Genomic DNA, 11903 nt, shown 5'->3' on the forward strand with positions numbered 1-11903 from the left:
TTGTTTCTACAAGGCCATTTCCTGCCAGCTGCCTTGCCAAAAAGACACTTGATCAACACACACTGCCAAACTGTTCCCACGGGACTCCAAGCACAGGAGGCAATGTGCAGCAGCGCCAGGCTGCAAGCCCAGGGCACCAGCAGGCCCGGGCTACAGCCTGAAGTCTGGCATTGTTAGGGTAGGTGGCTACCAAGCCAGGACTCAGGCCACAGATCAGACTCAGCATAGACATGACTGTCTATCTTAGTAAGAGTGTGACCTGTCATTACAGCAGGACACAGTCACCTGCAGCACTTTAGAAGATAGGCAAACTTGACCTAAAATTAGCTCTTGGATTTTATTGGGGAAAAGTTTGCATTTAGTTCCTTTAAAAAGGAACAAAATCAGCCCGGTGTAATAATGCACACTTGTAATCCCAGTACTTGGGAGACTGAGACAGGAGGATTGCAGGTTTGCAGCCAGCCTCAGCTACTTAGTGAGGCCTTCTACAATGTATTGAGACTGTTTCAAAATAAAAATTAGGAGCTGGGCATGGTGGCACATGCTAGTAATCCCAGCATTTGGGAGGCTGAGACAAGGATCACGGTTCACAGACAGCCTCGGCTACTTAGTGAGGCCCTTTGCAACTCAGTGAGACCGGTTTCAAAATAAAGAATAAAAAACAGGGTTGGGGGTGTAACTAGGAGGTAGAATGCCCCTGGGTTCTATCTCCAGTACTGCAAAAAATGGGGGGGGGGGGGCTAGGGGTATAGCTCGGAGGTAGAATGCCTCTAGGTTCCATCCCCAGTACTGCAACAAAGAAAAGAAAACCTTATTTAATAAGTTCCTGACTTACTTAATTTCAAACACTTATATAAGGGACCAAGGACAATGATCAATGCAATATATAACAGAACCGCCACATCTTGACTTTATTTAGTAACTGACAGTTTTTAACTTGAATATTGTATTTATGATGTCTATCCCAACAGTACAAAGAATAAAATATTTGAAAAGGATTTGAATGTCAAGTTCTCTCTTCATAAATGGTCTACCACCTTTAGTACACACACATACACACACACACACACACACACACACACCCCTCCTGAAACACGAGCCACGCCTGGAGGGAGGTGAAGACCCATGTCACACCTCAGCTGCAGTCTGCCTTGGAGAAATCGCCTCCCCTTAGGGCCCCTTGCTAGCTGGCCCCCTAGGAGAAACACCAGGTAAGTTCTGGGCGTCAAGTGTATGCTTAAAAGCCACGAGCACGATGGTGCATGTTAAGAATCATTGTTCTGGGATGGCTCCACAATTCGTAGACAGCAGTCCGCAAACTCCACAAACAAGGGCTCTTGCATGTAGGCTCTCATGAGCTTTTCTTTGTTGTCGCCCTGATCGAGGCTGATCATCAGTTGTCTAAGGTGTGGGTTGAGCAGTAAGCTTCTTAATGTTGAAGATTCCCCTTAAAAATTAACAAGAAAAATGTCAACTAAGTTCAGTAGGAACCAAAGGAGATAGTTGAAAGCTAAATGTTTCAAATGTAATAAGTAATCAAGGTATTGCACCTCTTTTATACATTTCCCCCGTTTCCACAGGTTCTGTACCCATGGATACAACCAAAAAGACTGAAAATGCTATTAAAAAAAAGGCTCTGCCTAGCCAGGCGTGGTGGCGCACGCTTGTAATCCCAGCATTTGGGAGGCTGAGAAGACAGATCACAGTTCCAGAACAGCCTCAGCTACTACTTAGGCCCTTTGCAACTCAGTGAGACTCTGTTTCAAAATAAAGAATAAGAGCCGGGCGTGGTGGTGCACGCTTGTATTCCCAGCGCTTGGGAGGCTGAGACAAGAGGACCACACAGGTTCAAAGCCAGACTCAGCTACTCAGTGAAGCTCTCAGCAACTTAGTGAGACCGTTTTCATAAAGTATAAAATAGGACTGGGAGTATAGCCCAAAGGTAGAAAAGCCCCTGGGTTCCACCCCCAGTACCACACACACACACAAAAAAAATAGAGTAGGCTGGGCGTGGTGGCGCATGCTTGTAATCCCCACGCTTGGGAGGCGGAGACAGGAGGATCGCACGGGTTCGAAGCCAGCCGCGCGCACTGGCTTAGGAGACCCTGTTTCCAAATAAAAATGTAAAAATAGGTCTGGGAGTGTAGCCCGGAGGTAGAAGGGCTTCCAGGAACCCCAGTACCACCAAAAAAAAAAAAAATAGAGTAAAAAATAAAAATAGAGCTGGGGGTGTAGCTTGTAGGTAGAATGCCCCTGAGTTCCAAACCCAGTACCGAAAAGAAAACAAAAAACACTGCCTTTACCAATATGTAGAGTTTTTTGTTTTTATTTTTTTTCTTTTGTGGAACCCAGGAGTAGTCTACCTCTGAGCTACACTAAGTAGCAGAGGCTGTTTTCAAACCACAATCCTCCTGTCTCAGCCTCCCAAATGACTGGGATTACAGAAGAGCAGCACTATGGTGTTGGTGTTTTCTTTATAGAGAGTTCTAAGGGTTCTTGGGGTGAGGAAGGTTGGACCAATCTACAAGTGGAATCTGGTGTGCAGTTACTAAGCACTAATATCTGTATGGGCTTCACAGTTCTTAAATTTTCACACTTCAGTCTAATCACTACTATGGATTAAGTACAAAACACTGCCTTTCATCTCAAATCTGACAGACTGAAAATAATGCCACTTCTAGTAACCAGTAGTCCTGTAGTTACAACAGTAAAACAGCTGGGCTTGGTGGCACACCCTTGCAATCCCAGCATTCAGGAGGCTGAGACCAGAGGATCGTGGTGCATGGGCAGCCTCAGCTACTTAGGTCCTGTTTCAAAATAAAGAATAAAAAAATAGGGCAGGGGGTATAACTCAGAGGTCAAATGTTCCTGGGTTCCACCCCCAGACCCCCCCCCCAAAAAAAAAATAAAGAATTGAATAAGCAGTGCTATAACAATTTTTTTTTAAGTTCTGATAAACCCAGGGCCTCCAAAATGCCAGGCAAGAGCTCTCACAGTGAGCTATATCCCTAGCCCCCACACTCACAAATGTGAAATAGTAATATCCATTTCCACCCAGGCACAGTTGCACAAGCCTATAATCCTGCTAACCTGGGAGGCTGAGACAGGAGACTCAGGTTCAAGGCTAGCTTCAGCAAGTAGTGAGATTCTCATCACTGGTGAGCAATTGCAATGCTCTACCATGGTTCAAAATAAAATAATAAATAGGCCTCAGGGTATAGCGAGGTTGAAGGCCTCCGGGTTAAACACCTAGTACCACCCAAAATTAAAAATACCCATTTCCTGCTAAAAAAGAAAATCAAAATCTTGTGCTTACTTTGTGTATTAATAATGCCTGGATTAATGGCTGGACTACAAATCCAGCACTGGGGATAAGTGAATATGCCCCACAGATTGCTATATGAGATCATATACCACTCACTACATTTTTATGATAAATTAAGTCCAAGGCACTAAGGGGGGCCAGAAAAGTGCCTACTTCTGAAAGAGACAGTCGGTCAAGAAAAGCTTAGTTGAGCAAAGAAAGCTTGAATCACACCCTGAAGGAAGGGCAGAATTTGCCAACTTGCAACACCAGGGGATTCCGACTGTGTGTGCTGTGGGCAGGGTGCCAGGTGTGGGACTGTTTATGTTTATACAACCCCATGGCTGGAAAGGAAGGGCTACAACACAAATTTAACAACTTAAAAGAAAAAAAAAAAAAAAAAGGCTGGCCAGGCGTGGTGGCGCACACTTGTAATCCCAGCGCTTGGGAGGATCGCACAGGTTTGAAGCCAGCCTCAGCTACTTAATAAAACCCTGTTTCCAAATAAAGTACAAAATAGGTCTGGGAGTATAGCCCGAAGGTAGAAAAACCCCTGGGTTCCACCTCATTACCACACACACACACAAAAGGCTGGGGTGTAACTGGTATAGCACATGCCCAACACCAAATAAAAAATCACTTTCTATACAATAAATGTATATCAATGATTAATAAGGAAATAAACTACTATGGCATTTACTTACCTAGATTCCTTAAATTCTGCAAAGAAACTCTGTCTTCCTCCTCATCACTGTTGAGGAAATCGGCTACAGAGGAGTCGTCACCTGTGGAATATAGAGCGCAATCGATGCTTAGGACTCAGCCGGGGTGTTCAGGCTGGGGACTGAACCCAGGGGCTTCTACCTCTGAGCCCCCCCAGCCATCTTATTTTCTTTCTCTTTCTTTTTTTTGCGGTACTGGGAGTGAAACCCAGGGCCATTCTACTCCAAGCTACACAACCTGCCCTATTTTTAAATTTTGAAACAGGGTCTCACGGAGTTACAAAGGCCCCCACTAAGTAGCCGAGGCTGTCCGCGAACCAGGATCCTCCTGCTTCAGCCTCCCAAATTCCCTATTTAAACAGGGTCTCACTGAGTTGCAAAGGGCCTTAGTAGCTGAGGCTGTCCTTGAACCGTGATCCTCCTGTCTCAGCCTCCCAAATACTGGGATTACAAGCATGCGCTACCAGTCCTGGCTCCCAGCCCTGTTTTTTATTCTTTATTTTGAAACAGGGTCTCACTAAGTTGTGAAAGACCTCACTAAGTAGCTGAGGCTGTCTGAGAACCCCAATCCTCTGGTCTCAGCCTCCCGAATGCTGGGATTACAAGCGTGTACCACTACACCTGGCTCTAGTCTTATTAGTTTTTGAAACAGGGTCTCACTGAGTTGCGAAGGGCCTAAGTAGCTGAGGCTGTCCTCGAATCTGTGATCCTCCTTTTTCAGCCTCCCAAGTACTAGGATAAAAGCATGCGCCACCACATCAGGCTATCCTTGTTTTTTCTTAAGGTACTGGGGATGGAACCCAGGGGCATTCTACTTCTGAGCTACACCCCCATCCCTAATTTTTTTTTTTTTTTTTTTTTTTTTTGCAGGTCTGGGGATGGAACCCAGGGGCACTCTACCTCTGAGCTACACCCCCTACTCTATTTTATATTCTTTATTTTGAAACAGGGTCTCACTAAGTAGCTGAGACTATGCGCAAATCTTGATCCTCTGGTCTCAGCCTCAAGAATGCTGGGATTACAAGCTTGTGCCACCATGCGCAGCTCCCAACCCTATTTTTTATTCTTTTTATTTTTTATTTTTTTGGTGGTACTAGGGATGGAACCCTTCTACCTCTGGGCTATACTCCCAGACCTATTTTATATTTTTTATTTGGAAACAAGGTCTCTCAAGCCAGCGAGGCTGGCTTCAAACCTGCGCAATCCTCCTGTCTCGTCTCCCAAGCACAGGGATTACAAGCGTGCGCCACCACGCCCGGCTATTTTTTTCTTTATTTTGAAACTGGGTCTCACTGAGTTGCAGAGGGCCAAAGTAGCTGAGGCTGTCCCCGAACCATGATCCTCCTGTCTCAGCTTCCCAAATGCTGGGATTACAAGCATGGGCCACCATGCCCAGCTATTCTTTATTTTGAAACAGGGTCTCACTGAGTTGCAAAGGGCCTCACTTAGTAGTAGCTGAGGCTGTCCGCAAACTGCCATCCTCCTGTCTCAGCCTCGAAAATGCTGGGATTATAAGCGTGCGCCACCACACCTGGCTCCTCATTTTTAATTCTTTATCTTGAAACAGGGTCTTACTAAGTTGCAGAGGACCTCACTAAGTAGCTGAGACTGACCACAAACCTGCAATCCTTCTGTCTCAGCCTCGAAAGTACTATGATTACAAGTGTGCGCCACCACAACCAGCTGCAAGAGCCTATTTCAAAAATAAAAAATAAGTCGGGCGTGGTGGCGCACACTTGCAATCCCAGCATTCGGAAGGCTGAGACTAGAGGATCACAGTTCACAGACAGCCTCAGCTACTTAGTGAGTCCCTCCACAACTTGGTGGAACTCTCTGTTTCAAAAATAAAGAATAAACCAGGCGTGGTGGCGCACGCTTGTAATCTCAGCATTTGGGAGAGTGATATGGGAGGATCACGGTTCTCAGACAGCCTCAGTTACTACTTGGGCCCCTGTAACTCAGTGAGACCCGTTTCAAAATAAAGAATAAAAAATAGGGCTGGGGGTGTAGCTCGGAGGTAGAATGTCCCTGGGTTCCATCCCCAGTACTGCAAAAATAAACAAACAAACAAACAAATAAATAAATGTAAAATCCCCAGAATTTTCTATGCTTTAAGCATGGGCAGAAATTGCTGGCACTTTTTAATACAAACCTGGGAGTTTCTTTCTTTTTTTTTTTTTGCAGGTCTGGGAGTAGAACCCAGGGGCATTCGACCTCCGAGCTACACCCCCTACCCTATTTTCTATTCTTTATTTTGAAATCGGGTCTCACTGAGTTGCAGAGGGCCTCACTAAGTAGGTGAGGCTGTCCAAGAACTGCGATCCTCCAGTCTCAGCCTCCCGAATGCTGGGATTACAAGCGTGCGCCTCCACGCCCGGCTCAAACCTGGGAGTTTCTCAAAGGACAGAAATGGCCCATCCCTCTGCTGTTATCTTCAGTATTTCTCTGGTGGCACCAGGCAGGCTACCTTCAGGGCCTGAAGAAGTGCATGACAGCCAGGAGGTAGATGGAGGGACAGGTGGGATGTCAGTCCAGTAGCAGAGCTCTGAGGAGCCCCCACAGCAGTGAGGTGACCCAGGCTAAAGGGAGCCTTCCTGCCTGGGCCTAGCTCAGGTGAGCTGACAGCTCAGTGAGGCCAGGGAGGGAGACCCAAGGTTGTGAGGAGCGGAGGCTCCTGCCAGCAGAGCCCAGCCCACCCCCGCCCACGCTCCCCTCTGTCTCTCGTCCTGTTTCCTCCCTTATAGGATGCTCCAGACTGCTCTCTCCACACCACCACTTCCCTAATGAAGCCATCGTCCTCTGCTCCTGCCCAGCCAGCGTCCTTTTCCTTCCCTCCACCCCACTTACTCTCTCTCTGAAACCCCTTCCCCACCCAGGCTCGCTTGTTTGAAATCAACCAACCCACCTTTGTTTTCCTCAGGCTGTGAAGTTTTTACAGGAGCAGCCGATCTTTTTTTCTTTACGGGACAAGTTTCGGGGTTGCACTGCTCTGAAAGAGACACAAAACTCAGGCACACACCCCTCCATTGCAGTGAAAAGACCACGCCCCCCACCAAGCCAAGGAGGAAGCATGTATACTCAGTGGCGAGGGACATGGAAGAAGGGAGAGACCAAACCAGGAGCAACGCCGAGCCTGGCTGGGCGGAAGGGGCTGGGCTCACACGCCAAGAGCCTGTTCTCACCACCTGACCTAGCCTCACAGGGCTTCCACACTTCAATAAGCACCAGTGATTTCCCCAGCAATTTCAAATACCAAATTCATATGTGACAATGAAAATACACAAATGAAAGTCACCATTCCCACCCCGAGGGTCAGGTACCAGGAGATGGTGATGAGCGATTGCCAGCTGACAGGCAGGGCAGCCTGGCAGATGCTGAGGGCACAAAAGGAGGACAGAACAGAAGAATGCCACTCTTCTTCCTTCCCCCACCAGCATCTCAGCCAGAACACCACTGGCAGGATGGGTGCCCATGCTGCAGTGGACATTTGGACTTCAGCACCAGTCATCAGTGATGCCACCAAGCCCTGTGCAGGCCTGCAGATGGCAAAAACACTGACAACGTGTCTCCCTGGGGAACACTGTCCTCCATGTTGGAGAGCTAGCGTTTAATTCACATTTCCAGAAAAATCAGCCTGGCAGCTGCAGGGTCACAGGGAATGCGCTCCTGACTGACCCTAGAGAATCTTAGAGGAATCACACAAGACTGCAGGATAAGAGAGTTTTCCAGACACAGATGCCCTGTCTCCAGTGACGCAGCTCCACTTCTTTCTTATCTCGAGCTGTATGATTTCTCCTGAAAATGTTCCAGAGATACTAGAACAGGGGATGGCATCGCTGCTTTATATTAGGAAACCTCTAATATAAACCAAAGACTGGAGGGGATAAAACTAAAATACAAGCAACAAAGAATTTTAATATGAGTCAACAGAGCATGCAGTAAAGGGAAAAGAGTCTGAGAGCAGGGAGGGTCAGAATGGAGAAACTTAAAAGGTAGACCTAACAAGATTAGTAAACAAGACGGGCGTGGTGGTGCACGCTTGTAATCTCAGCATTAGAGAGGCTGAGACAGGAGGTTCACAGCAGACAGCCTCAAGTCAGCCTCTGCAAGTCAGTGAGACTGTTTCAAAATAAAGGAAAAAAAAATAGGGCTGGGGGTGTAGCTCAGAGGTAGAATGCCCCTGGGTTCCATTCCCAGTACCAAAAATAAAAAAAGATTAGTAAACAATTTGCTGTGAAAGGGTTTAATCAGATAGGGTGGTTATAAGAGCATCCAGGGACTAACAGAGGATGGTGCCAGACATAGTGTTTCACTGACCCATACAGCACCCAAGACAGTTTTTTTTTTTTTTTAATCTTATTATTTTTAATGGTACTAAGGATGGAACCCAGGGAATTTTAAAAGGTACTAGGGATGGAACCCAGGGGCGTTCTACCTCTGAGCTACATTCTCAGCCCTATTTTATTTTTGATTTGGAAATAGGGTCTCTACCGAGGCTGACCTCAAACCTGTGATCCTCTTAGTTTCCGAAGTACTGGGATTACAGGTGTATGTCACCACACTCAGCATTTTTTGTTTGTTGGTGCTGGGGATTGAACCCAGGGGCATTCTACCTCCAAGCTATGCCCCCGGCCTTATTTTATTTTTTTATTTGGAAACAAGATCTTGGTAAACTGCTGAGTGCCTAAGTTGCTGAAACTGGCCGAGATCTTATGATCCTCCTGTCTCAGCCTCCCAACTTCTGGGAGTATATGCGTACACCAACATTCCTGGCTTTTATAACAGAGACTGTTAATTCCATTTACAGATAATTAAATTTCCTAAGCCAGGCATGGTGGCCCATACTTGTAATCCCAGCATTTGGGGGGCTGAGACAGGAGGATCACCGTTCACGGACAGCCTCAGTTACTTAGGCCCCTTGCAACTCAGTGAGACCCTGTTTCAAAATCCCCGTGCTTGGGAGGCTGAGACAGGAGGATCACACAGGTTCAAAGCCAGCCTCAGCAACTTAGAGAGGCTCTCAGCAACTTAGTGAGACCCTGTTTCCAAATAAAGTATAAAATAGGTCTGGGAGTATAACCTGGAGGTAAAAAAAGCCCCTGGGTTCCACACCCAGTACCACAAAAAACAAACAAACAAAACACAAATAAAGTATAAAATAGGTCTGGGAGTATAGCCCGGGAGGTAGAAAAGCTCCTGGGTTCCACACCCAGTACCAAGAAAAAAAAAAAGGAAACAGTATTTGAACTAAAGACTATCTTTAAGGCTGTGCTGCAGAAAAGGAGGAACTAAAGAAAGGGTGGATTTGTGGGGTTAGTTCTTAAATGTTTGTTTCTAGGTGCCCAAAAAGAGATCATAGCCATAGATGTGAGTTTCAGAAAGGAGACAAGGAAGGAGGAGGGGGAGGGATGGGAAGGAAAAGGACACAAACCATGTACAAATAAGGTCAGAGAATCCTCAAAACAAGTTAGTAGGTAGAAAACATTCAGAAGGGGAGAAGAGAGCCCAGCAAAGAGAAGCCCACAGACAACGCCAGCAACTCAGGAGGCTCAAGCAGGAGGGTCACACTTTGGAGGCCAGCGTGTGCAACACAGCACAACCCTGTCCCAAAATAAAATAAACAATGACCCAGGCATGGTGGCTGGGGGTCAAAGCCAATCAATCAAGAGGGAGAAAGCAGTTAATCTCAGCCAGGGCTGCTTCTGCCTATGGTGAGTCTCTATGACGGCTTGCTAAAAATGAAGAAATAGGTAGGGTAGACTTTTGCCAGGAAAGCAGGAAACTTTTCTAACCTTAGAAAAGGATTATTTAGCTCACAATTTTGGAAATTAAAAGAAGACTCCCGGCCAGGTGTGGTGGTGTACACTTGTAATCTCAGCACTTGGAAGGCTAAGACAGGAGGATCCCAGTTCACCTCCAGCCTCAGCTATTTACTGAGTCCCTCGGTAACTTAAGTGAGACCCTATTTCAAAATAAAGAATAAAAAATAGGGCTGGGGGTTGAACGCCCTGGGGTTCAATTCCCAGTAACACACACACACACACACACACACACACACACACACACACACAATGAAATAAGACTCCCGCACACATACTGAAGGCTGAACTCAGAGGCTTGCTACTAGTGACTTACATTCTTAGTCCCTTTTTTTATACATCCTTTTTTTTTTAAGTACTGGGGGGTTGGAACCCAGAAACATTCTACCTCTGAGCTACACCCCAGCCCTATTTTTTTTTCTTTATATTTTGAAATAGGGTCTCACTGAGCTGCGAAGGGTCACTAAGTAGCTGAGGCTGTCCACAAACCACAATTCCCCATCTCCACTCCCGAATGCTGGGATTACAAGCTTGCATCATCATGCCCAGCCTTAAATCTTTTATTTTGAAATAGGGTCTGGCTACATTGCCCAGGCTGGCCTTGTATCTGCCTTCCACCTCAGTCTCAGGGAGTAGCTGGGATTACAGGCCTCACCATCACTACTTCTTTCGACTTAGTTTTTGTTTGTTTTTTTAGGTATTGGGAATTGAACACAGGAGCATTCTACGTCCTAGCTACACTCCCAGCCATTTTATTTTATCTTAGTGTTTTGAAAAGGGTGCCACTAAGTTGCTGAGACTCTCACAACACTGCTGAATCTGGCCATGAACATGTGATCCTCCTGTCTCGGCCTCCCAAGCACTGGAATTACAGTTGTGAACAGCCACACCCATCTGCTTTTGACTATTTTTTTCCCCCCAGCACTGGGAATTGAACTCGGGCCCAACCTCCGAGCTATAACCAACCTCAGCCCTATTTCTTATTCTTTATTTTGAAACAGGGTCTCACTAAGTTGCAGAGGACCTCACTAAGTAGGTGAGGCTGGCCGCTCCTGCGATCCTCCTTTCTCGGCCTCCCAAGTACTGGCGTTACAGGCATGTGCCACCACGCCCGGCTTGCTTTTGATTTTTTTTTTTTTTTTTTTGGTGGTGCTGGGGATGGAACCAGCGACATTCTACCTCTGAGCTACACCTGCATCCCTATTTTCTATTCTTTATTTTTGAAACAGGGTCTCACTGAGTTGCAGAGGACCTAAGTAGCTGAGGCTGTCCGCGAAACGCGATCCTCCTGTCTCAGCCTCCCATTATGCAGGGATTACAAGCATGTGCCGCCACGCCCAGCTCGGCTTCGACTATTTTTACAGAAGAAAATGTGTGTGGCACAGGACTGAAGCAAGGTAGAAGAAAGTTTTAGATTATTAAATTCCGGGAGAGCATTTACAGATAAAGGTCTCGCAGTCGGGTAGAGGCCTGAGGATGCAGGATCCTCGCAGAACCAGCGGTGACCGGAGGCAGAAATGGCTGGGAGGGCACTCGGGGGTCCAGAGGAGGCCAGCCCGCGGCCCTGGCCGTGGCGGGCGAGGGGCTGGGGGAGGATGCCCCGGACTTACCTTTGTGCTTGCGGAAGCAGGTCACTGAGCAGCTGCAAAACAGACCAAGACGGCGTCAGCCGCGCGGCCCCTACCCGGCCCCGCGCCCCAAACCCCCGCGCTCCCGCACCCCGCGCCCGCCACACTCACTAGGGCACGCGGCAGGCCGGGCAGCGGTACTTGGGCCTCTCCAAGCAGATCACGCAGACCACGGTGCTACAACTGAGCGACGCCATGGCTTCAAAGAAGCCCCGCGCCCGCCGCCACTGCGCAGGCGCCTGGGTTCGCTTCCTAAACCAGGACCAATCAGCGGGCGGCACTTACTGGCAGTCAAAAGCAATGGATTGATCCTGCTCACGGTTCCAGGCCTCGTACGTAGAGCGTCGATACAATCGATATGCATCTCGCAGTAATTTGCCAGGTTTCTCTGATTAGGTCACCTCGCTCAAGAACACAGGTATTAGCCGGG

General features: G+C 47.4%; 1 protein-coding gene across 3 annotated transcripts; it reads right to left on the minus strand.

The window, feature by feature from the left end:
- Positions 1-1265: 1265 nt before the first annotated feature.
- Positions 1266-11670, minus strand: ZNHIT3 (zinc finger HIT-type containing 3; the record flags this gene model as incomplete). 3 transcript variants are annotated; one of them, XM_080712923.1, is made up of 5 exons in its annotated part: positions 1266-1447; positions 4009-4089; positions 6932-7015; positions 11456-11487; positions 11585-11670. In XM_080712923.1, 5 exons carry the CDS (start codon positions 11668-11670, stop codon positions 1266-1268), a joined length of 465 nt encoding a protein of 154 aa, XP_080569049.1. The 3 variants fall into 3 exon arrangements, with proteins under 3 accessions (XP_080569049.1, XP_080569050.1, XP_080569051.1); XM_080712925.1 differs by lacking the exon at positions 1266-1447 and having other exon boundaries at positions 4018-4055; XM_080712924.1 differs by lacking the exons at positions 4009-4089; positions 6932-7015.
- Positions 11671-11903: the final 233 nt, after the last annotated feature.

The sequence above is a fragment of the Muscardinus avellanarius genome, assembly GCF_963383645.1.
Source record: "Muscardinus avellanarius genome assembly, chromosome: 16".
Classification (NCBI taxonomy): domain Eukaryota; kingdom Metazoa; phylum Chordata; class Mammalia; order Rodentia; family Gliridae; genus Muscardinus; species Muscardinus avellanarius.